At 40.3% G+C, this 13,207-nt stretch overlaps 1 protein-coding gene across 1 annotated transcript in view; it reads left to right on the top strand.

Annotated features, from left to right (window-relative positions):
- Positions 1–13,207, top strand: part of tenm2a (teneurin transmembrane protein 2a) — a 100,307-nt gene that overhangs the window by 28,743 nt on the left and 58,357 nt on the right. The window contains 2 exon segments of the mRNA XM_042738812.1: positions 11,994–12,085; positions 12,088–12,231. Coding sequence (XP_042594746.1) covers positions 11,994–12,085; positions 12,088–12,231 — 236 coding nt within the window.

Below are 13,207 nucleotides of genomic sequence, written 5' to 3'. Positions count from 1 at the left end.
ATAAATCACTGGAAGTTGCCAATGTGTGTAATATCTATTGGCTTTATGGCTGGGTAATATTTAGACAGCTAACTGGCACTGGATAATTGTCTCACAATCCTTCCTCATTTGCTCATAAAATTATGAGGTGGTCCTATAATGAAGGCCCAACGTTCAGCATTGACTCGTGGATGCTCAGGTGTGTTAGAATGGGCTCCTGTACTAAAGCCATCAGGACTACCCAGCAGCACTAAGCCTGCCATCTGCTGAGACAGAACTACACTCCCCACACCAATCCAAACCTCACCAAGCCAGGAAGCCGGCCCAAACTCTAGCCCCCCTCCCCGTTCCCCTGCTAGCAGGCGCCGCCCCTCTCACTGCAGCTTTTTAATTGGGGTTCTGTCAGTGCAGATGGGCCACCTGTCAGGCACACGCACATGTAATTCACAAATTCATTTCCAATATATTCACATTCATTAACTGCATTACTCTTCGCATTTGCGGAGGCTCTGAAGTGTGGTGAGCATGTGTGATATAGAGAAGTCGCGAGTACAGATTGAACCACCAGCAAGCCACCCAGGATCTGTGCTGGCATCAACCAGCATCACACACACCATTCCTGTGCAACAGGCGGGTTGTGGGCCTTCTCAGTGGAATCCTGCAAGTGCTTGTTTACTTCACTATGGTCACAAGTGTTAACCTCAGAGACAGTGATCCACAGGCTCTTTTACATGTTGTTTCATTATGTGGTAAAGAAATAGTTCACCACAAAGTTAAAGCACTGTCATTCTTTCCCCACCTTCATGTTGTGTAAAAAAAATAACAAAAAAAACAGCAGCATATGGCCATTGGAGTGACAATATAATTTGACTTTGGTAAAATTTGACTTTTGAACTATCATGGGCATTTGGGTGTTGGTGTGATTTTATTTTTTGACTTTGGTAAAATTTGACTTTTGAACTATCCCTTTAAAATACTCTAGTGGTGTATTATTTTTATTATATTCAATAATATATATTTTGTTTATTTTTCCCTTAAGATTTAATATTTTATTATTAATAGTGTTTTTTTTTTTTTGGGGTTTTTTTAATTAAATATTTTTTGAGTTTTTTTTGAGTATAAAATTTAAGGATATTTTCATATAAAATATTAATGTAGTAATGTTAATTGAATGATTACATTACATTTTGAAATTACTAGATTTAACTTGTATTACTAGATTAAAATTTTATTGTGATTTTTTTATTTTGTTTTGATATTTTTTTTTATTAGTATTTTTACTTGGCCCCTCTTCTGTAAAATAATAATACATAAAACTGAGTTTAATTTTAAGGTACAGTAGATGCAGCAGCAGACGCAAAAACACTGTTTAATTCTGATGCCCCATTTATATTGGTCATTAATTTTATCTCTGGAGGTTTGCGGTCCAGTTTTCGCCCAAAATTGCTGGGTAAATTTTAGTTACTTTCATTGCAAATAAATCTCTTCCAGTCATAGTTTTTTTTTTTTTTTTTTTTGCAAACAACTGTCAGGGTAAAGGCCCCTTTATGGGTGGAAAATGGTCGTGTGAATCTAAATTAAGATACGTTTTTGGTGCAAGAAACCTTGACAATTGTTATATGTTGACTGCAGGGGGGGAAAATAAAGATCCCCATAAGAATATAAAAGGCAATTTGAAATGAAAGCAAATATGTAATAATAATAAAAAAAATAGCTGCCATATTTTGCTTAAAATGGGATCCAGCACATTAAGTAGACGAATAGATCAGAGATGTGTTCAGCTGTGTAAATAGCACAGAATGTCACATGGACAGACAGACAGGCGCTCAGTTCCTCAGTGTGGAGAGATGGAGGCTCGGGGAGTCTGTGTCTGCAGAGGCTCATCTCCTCTCGCCTCTGGGTCACACAGCACTAAGCCGACACAATAAAGTTAATAGGCCTATTTTTATTTTTGTATCAACAGCAGAGAGAGAGCATTTTCACACACTGTCTGCCTCTCCCTGACCAAAAACACGGACCAAATCCACCTCTGCAGATTTATAAACCAAAGAGAGGAAAATCTCCAGCCTTGTGATGCAACAGCAGCCTCCTGTGATGCCATGCTCATGAGAGTTTCAGGGGAAGCTTTTGGTCTGCACTTTTCTAGTTACTTTTAGCTGGAAAATAATAACTTTCAGTGGTGTGCTCTGTATACCAGTTGTAGTGGGTTCCCATAGGAAACACAGAATTTTCCACTATGTTTTCTCTTTGTCTCCTAGTTCACTCATTTTTTTTAATTATTGTGCAAAGCGCATTTTATATTCAAAACATGCAAATGTAAGACTTTGCAGTTATTTTATATTTTATGTGTGAATATGTTTGTTTATTTGTTTATTTTGTGAGTGTTTTTTATATATGAATGAATATGTTTGACATTTATATATTTCTTAAGTGATTATAAATTTTTTTTATAATATTTTACATGTTATAGAAGGCTAAGCACAAATACCCTCTCTGTGTGGCCATCCGTATAAAATAGACATACAGTAGGGGAATATAATCTCAGAAAGAGTGAGTAGCATGACATTTAAAAGCAAAGAATATTTTTCTTTCTTCTTGGAATTGGAGGTCATGCCTGTTTCTCTTTAGGTGGATGACTTTTAAAGGGGCTTAGAATGATTACCTTGAATATTCCACCTACAGATTAACACCCTGAGCTATGTAGACAGGAATCACAACTCTGTGTGTGTGTGTGTCCTCTATGTAAATTCTGTTATTTTATAGGTCAGGCCTTTCCTGCTAAAGTAGAAAAGCAAACATTTCTCTGAGAGGTGTCTGCGCAGCTGCCAGTACTGCAAGATTGATTGCCAAAGTATGCAGTTGTCAGACAGGTAGAGGTAGAGGAGAGAGACAAGCTGGGGGGAAAGGGGGAGGATCTGAGAGATTGTTTCGGCTTGGAAGGAGTGAGAGGGAGAGATCGGAAAACAAGGAGGAGGGTGGAATCGGTTTTCGGCAGCATAAATGACTGAAGACGGCTCGTTCCTGTGAAGGCTTATTTCCAATCATGGAGTGAGGCCTTTTCACCAGCTGATGCCTGCTTCAATTTTGTTCTCATCTCAGGATGCCTCGAGCTGCTCTCTTCTCCCTCCATACAGACTCGTGCACACTCAAATTAGATTCCCAAGCAGGTCGCAATATCACAATTGAGCCAAAGAAGAGGGCTTTCACATGCACGGTGTGGGGGATGTTTCTGGAGGTGTGTATTGTGGTTACAGCCCGGCTGGTGTTTGTTTTTTGTGTGTGTTTGCAGCAGGGTACTGTGTCAACTTCTTAAAGTGCAGTTTGGGTCCGTGTGCCACGAGAGAATTTGATTTGTCTGTTTGTGCTGATATCAGAGATTCAATTTGACTTGTGCGATATGCTGTGCACACATTCACAGGTCCGTGAACTCCTTGAACCAGATGCCTCTGCGGTTATTTCTACTGTACATTTGATGTTGCAGCATCATTTCACCTCAATTGGTTATTTCTGATGTATTTTCGTTTCTCATAAGTTGGTTATTGTTAATGTTTTTTTTTAGCGCTTGCAGTCTCACTCATGCTTTTTATTCTTTCACACTTTTCAGCACAACCACTTCATGTACAGACTCTTCTCGTGTATTTTTAGTATTTCAGATAATTTGACTAGATACAGTGATACAAGACATAGTGGAAGATGTGTTTAAGTTTAATCAAAGTTTAGCGTGAAACACCCCTTTTCACATACTTCTGACTACTAAGGGAAGGGACTAAATGTGCTAAAGCTAGCAGTAACACATTAGGTGCATTTAACGAATCATTTGTAAACTTGTTTCATTCCAAATCTTACTGACAATAAATATGTGGTCTCAATAGCAAAATTTCAACCAAATTTCACAAGCAGAAAAGCTACAGGAATGTATATTCCACTGAAAGCAAGTTGAGAACCTGAGAGTTGTTGTATTGATACTGTAAATGTTGACCTGAAAATGTAAGAAATGAAAACCTGAACATAAACAAAACCTATAACACACATAGTTGGGGTTCACTGTTTATTTTCAGTAGTGTAGTGAGGTATCCTTCAAATTTCGAACCGATGTAGCACGGTTCGAAGCACCTTAATGATTTCACTGTATTATTTGCTTACTGAATTATGATTGGCCTTTATTGCACATTTTATAGCAAGTTCTACATTTGTCCTTCATGAAAATGCAGTTTGCAGTTTACTTTTTTATTTATTTTTTTCCTTTTTTGCTCAGAAAAAGAGGCCAAAATTGTTGTGCAATTTTAGGTTATAAATGCAGTTTTTAAGGGAGAATAAAAGCAGGAAAATTGTCCTAAAAGTAAATTGTTTGAATTCTTGAGCTCAGGCTGAGAAGTGAGCAATGCAAAACTCTGCTTCTCTTTGCCTCTTTTCTTTCTTTACCTCTGTTCTTCCCCCTCCCTCTTTCTCTCTCAGACTTCATCAGTGGTTGCCAAGGTATCTGTGTGGGGCAGATTTAAATTCTCAGCTGCGCTCCGAGGCCAATTTGTTATCCTAACGGGAGCCAATCAGAATACAGGTGCCCGCAGCTCGCTGAAGATTTATGGGCCCTCTCTTTGCTCGTGCCGCACGCAGATCAAATTCTGGATATGGCGCAGCAATCCCAGCAAACATAATTAGAAAAGTTTTTGGAGATCTTTGTTTTGGTGTTTAGCCTACCCATCATCCAGTAGTTGGGTTGCAGGAGGAGAATGCGGAGAGAAGCAAAGTTTAACAAAACTGAACAAAGTGTGATTCAGGTCAGGGAGAAACTTATCTCGGTGAACTGTCTGTTCTCATGCTGGGTGTTTTGGGATGTGGGCGTTCCAAAAAAGAAAAAGCAGTTAAAAAAGTATTTTACACCTATTACAGCATACACATAGAGGTATGTCATGACCGCGGTCACCTGTCTTGATAGGCGCTGATGTTGGTTATTTAAAGTGGAAAAGTGATGTATATAATGAGGGTGTCAATCAGAGGCGTGTGGGCAGCGAGTGTGAGATCAGACAGTTAAATGAGGTATAGATCTGGAAATGGAAAGTTAAAAATGAATAAATAAACACTGGTGTCTGACACTAACTGCATGTTTGGTGATGAGGGTTCTTCTGGGGCTGTCACAACTAATGAGTGGCAGGGTCCGTTTTCGGCAATGCATATTTAACAGGGCTCAGTGACACACACACACACAAAGTGAGAACACACACCTGTCTGACTGAGACATGGTCATTAATCATCTCTTGCACACGACACATACAATGACCTCAACAATGACTTCATCAGCGCCTGCAGAGAACTTACAGAAAGTACCTGAGCTTATCTCCTTTCTTTGTCTCATTCTCTTCTCTTCTCTTCTCTTCTCTTCTCTTCTCTTCTCTTCTCTTCTCTTCTCTTCTCTTCTCTTCTCTTCTCTTCTCTTCTCTTCTCTTCTCTTCTCTTCTCTTCCCTTCCCTTCCCTTCCCTTCCCTTCCCTTCCCTTCCCTTCCCTTCCCTTCCCTTCCCCTTCCTTCCCTTCCCTTGCCTTCCCTTCCCTTTCCCTTCCCTTCCCTTCCCTTCCCTTCCCTTCCCTTCCCTTCCCTTCCCTTCCTTCCCTTCCCTTCCCTTCCCTTCCCTTCCCTTCCCTTCCCTTCCCTTCCCTTCCCTTCCCTTCCCTTCCCTTCCCTTCCTTTCCCCCTTCCCTTCCCTTCCTTCCCTTCCCTTCCTTCCCTTCCCTTCCCTTCCCTTTCCTTCGCCCTTTCCCTTCCCTTCCCTTCCCCCTTCCCTTTCCCTTTCCCTTTCCCTTTCCCTTTCCCTTTCCCTTTCCCTTCCCTTCCCTTCCCTTCCCTTCCCTTCCCTTTCCTTCCCTTCCCTTCCCTTCCCTTCCTTCCCTTCCCTTCCCTTCCTTCCCTTTCCTTCCTTCCCTTTCCCTTCCCTTCCCTTCCCCTTCCCTTCCCCTTCCCTTCCCTTCCCTTCCCTTCCCTTCCCTTCCCTTTCCCTTCCCTTCCCTTCCCTTCCCTTCCCTTCCCTTCCCTTGCCTTGCCTTGCCTTGCCTTGCCTTGCCTTGCCTTGCCTTGCCTTGCCTTGCCTTCCTATTTTGTCTTCTTTCCTCTTCATCTCATGGCCTCACCTCATGTCATCTCATCTTCTCTGATTCATTTGTTTCATCTTCTCTTCTTGTATCTATTTTGTCTTCTTTCCTCTTCATCTCATGGCCTCACCTCATGTCATCTCATCTTCTCTGATTCATTTGTTTCATCTTCTCTTCTTGTATCCTTTGTCCTCTTTAGTCTCCTTGCTTTGGTTCATCTCTTCTTGTCTCATCTCCTCTCATGTCATCTAATTTCATCACTTGTCTCATCATTGTTTCTTTTCTCATTTCTTTGCCTCTCCTCACTGACCCTTCTCATCTTGACTCCTCTATTGTCTCTTTAGGTCTCCTTGTTTCTCTTCATCTCATTGTGTATAATTTTATGTCCTCTTCTCTCATCTGATATCCTCTAGTTTATTTAGCCCATTTCCTCTTCTCTTGTCCTATCTCCTATGTCCTTACCTCATTTTGTCTCATCTCTTCTGGCCTCACATCATCTTGCTTCTTCTCATCTCCTCCCAGCTCTTTTCCTCTTGTCATCTAACCTCTTATCTTGACACCTCTTCTGTCTTTATCTCCTCTCCTCATCTCATATCATCAGGTCTCATCTCAACTCTTTTTCTCATGGCCTTCCAATGTCCTCATTTCGTCTCCTCACATTATTTCCTCTTATGTCATCTCCTAAGTTGTCTTCTTTCCATATTTTCCATCATTCCTTCTCCTTCTTAGCTCTTCTCCTCTTGTCATCTCATCTCCTTTATCTCCTCTTGTCTCATTTCTTGTCTCTTCATCTGGCTTAATTTTGTCTCCTCTCAATTCGTTTCCTCTCCTTGTCTCCTCTCCTTCTCTTGTTGTTCTATCTTTCTGTCCTCCTCTCACTTCCTGTCTCCCAGTAAATAAGTCATGTTCCTCCCTCAGATCATTATGTCCCTGGTTTCTCAGTCCCTGTGGACTTTGAAAAGTGCAAAATTGCCATTGTCTCCAGACTGTCCTCTGCATAACCCCACCCTGTCAGCACTCCTTTTTTTGGGCTCAATCTGGCCTCTCTTTATTTCCTGTCCACCCCCTGGTCTGGCCTTATCTCTCTCTCTCTCACGTGCATGTCCTATCTTTTTATTTGTCTTTATCTCTTCATCTATGTTGGCTTCAAATCTATGCTCGACATAAATCACTGTCAATTAAGCACGCCGTGTAAATCAAGCATTTTAATTTCATTTCACAATTAAGCCACTCCATCCGCATTCGGCTTCCCCTTACCATACCGAGATGAAATGAGCTTTCAACAGAGATTCAGCCAATAGCTATGAGTTACACTTCAACTCGAGCGCACACGCTTCCAAAATGACCTTAATTAATTTCCCTCTGTCACCCCTGTCAGCTGGCAAATTAGTGGCTGCAACCTTCTGCGTGGGTAAAAATGATTTGGCATTTAAGTGACTGACTTGACCTTGCGAGTCGCCCGACTTCAGACAGTGGCGGAATGACATGGAGGCGGGCGGCAGGAAGCGAAGCTGTATTTTTAGATGGCACTTTGGTTGCCTTTCTGTCACTCTGCTGCTCATTGCCGGCCTGATTACTGCCTACCTGTAGCCTGGTAGCTTCCCTTTACAGTTTGTGCACGGTTGCACCTGACAGGAAGATGCGAAGGGAGACGATACGGGTTCAGATAAAGGCATGGAGCTGGAGGTGGAGGTACTGCCTGTGGCATCACACCATCAATTGGGAAAGCGAGAAGGGTGGAAAGAATATTACAGAGAGCAAATATGAATACAAAGAAATGTGAGATTCCACTTTTTTCCGCTGTTGACCAAGCTGCCCAGTACATGCACACAATTATTCAAGCTCTGCATGTGTTTGTGCACTACTGTGTGTATGTGTTATACATGCATGTGTGAGTCAGTGAGGCCTAAGGCAGTATAGATGTCACCCTCAGCTGGGGAAAAACAGCTTTGTTATGTAAAGCCACCATGTGGAATCCTCTATGTGGCCCCCATTCATTATACTGCTGCATTATTATCATTTATTACCATTCATTACTTTTATCAACCTGCTCTCACTCTCTCTGTCACTCCCTTAGTGTCTTTTGAGAAGGACAGACCTCTATCTTTTCTTTTGTATTTCTTCTTAGGTTTATTTTCCCTGTAGGCTTGTGGTGAGATGAGCAGAGACAGACGTGGTGGTTATGGAGTCATGCCTTATGACGCTTTTCTACTGCGTGGTACGGTTCGGCACGGCTCAGTGCGGCCCAGCTCGGCTCAGTTTGCATTTCTCTTGCAGTATACACTCTACTGCTTTAGAGTGGGTGGGATAATTCACGTTGTTATAGTTGCGCCGCCTCTATTGCTGCGACTCCTGAAAAAGTTTTAATTCCGCGTCGCCCCATCAGGTTCTCGCTGGATCCGCTTCGTGGCTGTCAACGAGAGGAACATCTGTAATTCCTCAACAGACAATGAAACAGACATTTTTTGGTTGTTAAAAAAGGTGTGCTCGTTCAGAACAGTTGCATTCGATCCATTGGTGGCTGTGCTGATTTAAATCTAGTGGTTCTGTTGTATCTCTGTCGCAAGTTCGGTGATGCAGGTAGTGACGATTCTCTCTGGCCAATCAGTGATCAGCAGCTTACACCTCACGTTTTGGTAACGGTACGGTTTGCTTGGAACCTTAACTGAGGTGATACTGAAAAAAGTACTAGGTAATGTACCCAGTGGAAAACCCCCCAAAAGTGAACCATAAAGTGCCGTACCATGCAGTGGAAAAGCACCATTAGAGAAGTGTGTGTGTTTTTCTTAAGGCATCAGATATTCTTAATAGGACAGATTAAATGTAAGAACTAAAGCGGTGTCTTTGCTGTGAGTGCTGGTATACAATCTACCAATACTGGTATTTTTCACTGTTTGTTTAACTCTATTTGTCTGTGTTTGTGTATTTCAGACATATATAAGTGGTGGAGATTTTTACTCATTTCACCAGTAGGTGGCGACACATGACTGTCTTTATGAGTGAAATAATCGACCCATATATGCAAGTGATTCCTTCAGAAACACTGATTCTTTAGGAAGAAGGAAATAGACAAACTATTTTACCTGCAGATTGTTTTCTCTGGTGCTGTTTTGCAATGTTGGAAAATTCAAGTTAAAATATGTTGTTGTAACTTGCGTTACTGAGATTGTATCGAGTAATAATATTACCCAAATTTTATTAGTAATGCGTTATATTTCTGTGTTACAGCAAAAAGTAATATACTATTGTAACATTATTATTTTTGTAATGCGTTACTCCCAGCACTGGGAATGAAACAAGTGACACTATAAATGAGTCATTGAATCATGTAGTCAACTGATTCATTTTAGCCTGCTGATTCATTCAGGAACAAAACAAGTGGCTGCCACTATGAGGTAGCCTTTGAATCATTGAGACCACATATTTATTGTCATTCAAAAACATTTATTCACAAACAAAAAGTGGCTGTAATTATGAGTTAGTAATTGAATTATTCATTCAACCATTTTTTTTTTTTATTTTAACACTGGTATATTCAGGAATTAATCTAGTGAATTAGGAAAAGCATATTACCATAATACTTTCTATTTCTTTGTCTAGAAACTTAAATTTCAGACACAATGCTGCTAGTCTTCTCTGTTTTTGCAATTTATTTATATAAAATATACTTGATGTATTGTAATATTTTATGTTTTCTGTATTATTTTGTGGTATTTTTCTCTTGTGTATTTTTTATGTGTGTAAGAGTGCATTTTTGTTTTGAACGTTAGAGTTAAATTGTTTGTTGGTTATTTAGGATATGTTGGTTGTTGTTTAGTTAGGCGATGTTCCAGGTTGTTTCATTATGTCAGTTCATGGGTGAGTGTGGGATGATAGAGGGATGTATGGGGATAGGCCGATAAGAGATGGGGGTAATGGAAGGGCTAGAGCACGACGGAACAAAAATCAGCTCTGGAAATGGAATCTGCCGCTGGAACGTGTCCAGAGATATTGGAAGGCATCTTGTGGAAAGAGGCTATTAAAGATCACAGGAGTGAGCAGCCTGTGGCTGTTTCCCTCGTAGGTTAGAGTTATGAGGGACGGATGTATCTGGGGGCCGGTCCAGAGACAAGCCTCTCAGGCAGATACCTGACCGCAGAAAAGCTCTCAGCCTCTCGATTTGGTCTTAATAGAGAACGGGACCTGATAAAACATGACGAACCCCACGACCCTGCGCTAATCACAACAGCAACGTGACCACAGCTAATCCATTTTACACTACATCTCTTTTTAAAACTGCATCCGTGCTCCAGGCACAACGGTGCTTTATGTGAGTCTAAAGTCTTCATTTGCAGGGCAGGAAACACCAGCATGGGGCTCAGAGCAGTAATTAACTGCTAAATTATTTAAGTACAATGCTAAATTGTACAAGTTTCATCAATAATCTATTGTAGCATTAAGGCTATGTTAGCGAGTATCACCGCTAATGAGAGCAGCACAGAAGAGAGACTGGAGAATACCAGTGTGACACCAGAGAGACCGCTCTGACACTCACTTTCCGAGTGATGTCATTTCTTAAAGGTAAAGTGTGTCATTTTTTTCCGGTGTTAAATATCAATAAATATTAATCCTGTCATCATTTACTCAACCTCCTGTCTGACTTACTTTCTTCCTACTGTGCACCGCAAAGAGAAAACTGACTTCCGATGCAGCTCTCATTCTACACTTAAGCATATTCAAAGTTTTTATTAAAATACCAATTTTAATGTATTTAATTATTTTTATCTACTTATTTTTTCCATGTTGTTGTGTGGCTTCAGTAGACTTTCTATAATACTTGACAAGTCATACAGACTGTTTGGTGCTTTTAAGATGTTTTTTGAGCTTTTTTGTGTTTACTGTATGCATTCAATGTAAGAACAGTGTCTACTCTTTATTTATTTTTATTTTTCACAGATAAAATACATTCAAAACAACATAATAGTGCTTAATTTGGGGTCAACTGTCTGTTTAAAATGCATTTAATTGTTTAACCTGCTACCTAGGTGTCAAATAAGTGTTGTTTAGTGTTAATGTTGTCACAGATTTTTGTTGTTGTCAGAGTTTTTGACAAATAAAAAGTAAGAAAGAAAGGAAGAACGAACTTCAGTTTGCATCAACTTTTAGGGCAGAATCAGCTGTTTGTCCAAACAATGGGAGGCTAGGGTAGCAGGAGTGTTTTGGAAACAATTCTGTTTTAAATCTAGTCTGGGGTAAAAGTGATTCGTGAGGCATTTGTTAGATCTTTCAGAATTGCACACCATAGTGAAAAACATTCTGTGGAATCCTGCCAGTCTGTTGTTACATGGCTCTGTGGTCTATGAACTGCATTTATGATGTTTTTGGAAGCTTAACGCTGATTATCTCCGAGTGTGTTCTGTCTCACGGTAGTCTCAGTGCTGAGGCTGGATATTAACAAATCACGTCCTGTTTGTCTGCGCCAAGAGTCCGTTTATGAGGCTGTAATGATTAATCTCACTGTGAAGTACACAGCAATATCCTCCTGTCTAGATTTTTTCTTTTCATCAGCTCGACGGAAATGACCCCATACCAGAAAATCAAACCGTTGTGGATGGTCTAAGTGAAGTGTGTGTCTCTGTATAGTATGTGTTTGTTGTAGCTGAAAGGAACGGAGGCTTTTGAATTATTGAGTGACTTTGTTGTGTAAGTGTCCCTCGGTGGGCCGGGACGGGCCTGCAGTGCCTGTGTGTTTGTGTGCCATATGTCCACTGCTCCACACTGAGGCGCTGCATACACTGTCCTTCACCCCCAGCAAGTGCCTGCGACACTCAACACACGTAGTCAAGTAAAATGTTCAAGTATCGGGTATTTGGTTTTGATGACTGGGTTTGATGTTACATTTGTGGTTTGATTGATATAATAGATGTTTTATTTATCTTTCTCTTTTCTGCAGGCATTTCCTGTTTAAGACCTCTTCAGGGACCACGCCTCTCTTTAGCAGCTCATCACCAGGTTACCCCTTGACGTCCGGCACAGTATATTCTCCTCACCACGGCTCCTACCCAGAAACACCTTCTCTAGAAGCGCCTTCAAGCTGAAGAAGCCATCCAAGTACTGCAGCTGGAAATGTGCCGCCCTGTCGGCGATCGCTGCAGCCACCCTGCTGGCCATTCTGCTGTCCTACTTCATCGGTAAAATACTTAATTCTCTCTTTTTTTGTCTGTAGCCTTTCAATTAGCTTTTTATTGACTGTGATGTACATCTTCCATCTGTTAAGTCTTTCTTTTTGGATCTCTTTTTATAATCGATTGAGAGATTCATTTAGGTATTATAATGAGCACTTATATCTGTACAAACACTGATTCGGTGATAACAATAAGCAGATAATTTAATTCCACATAGAGATTAAGTAGGCTATTCATCATTAGATTGTGTGTGTGTGTACTGTATGTGTGTGCATATTTTATCCAGATGCTGCTCATTATTGAATGTGCCTGAGGAGAAATGTAGAAATGTTACCTAACTCATACCGGGTGATCTCTGACTAGAACTCACCAGTTACATTGTTAAGATCTGAATTATTAAAAGCAGCGTTTCAGCTTGTGCTTTTTGCATCTAAGCTTGCCAGCTGACTTTAACCTGCATATTTCTTAAAAAGACTTTATGGAAGTACATATAAAACAGTAAGGTACAGTTACACAGTTTTACTTATTTTGTTAATTTTTTTTTTTTGTTTTTTGATGATTGTATATTTGTAAATTAATGAGAATGAGAAAGGAATCCGCTAATATTATACTGCATTTTAAGTTCAGTACAGTTATTTATGAAAAGATACAAGACATCAGAGTGTACATCATAATTACCATTGTAATGCACTATGCATAAAAGCTTCAAGTGTTACCAAAGTGGCATTATGATATATACAGTCACAAATTTGAAATAATACGGTTACCCTGCAAAAAAATTGACAGCTAGCATTTAATTTATTTTTTACTCCATGGGCTTAGATGTTTCTTACATTTCCCAGAGTTCATTTGCAAAGGGTATTTAATTATTTATTTAATTATAGATATGTATAAATGCTAGAATTGTAATGTGTTACAACAATTCCACAGCCGGGCTCTCGCTTATTAATCAAAGATGGAGCAAGACCCTCTTAACAGCTAG

This window comes from Cyprinus carpio, chromosome B14, assembly GCF_018340385.1.
Source record: "Cyprinus carpio isolate SPL01 chromosome B14, ASM1834038v1, whole genome shotgun sequence".
In the NCBI taxonomy this organism is placed as follows: Eukaryota; Metazoa; Chordata; class Actinopteri; order Cypriniformes; family Cyprinidae; genus Cyprinus; species Cyprinus carpio.
Note: the sequence above shows the minus strand (reverse complement) of the source record. Positions and strands in the feature narration are given on the sequence as shown.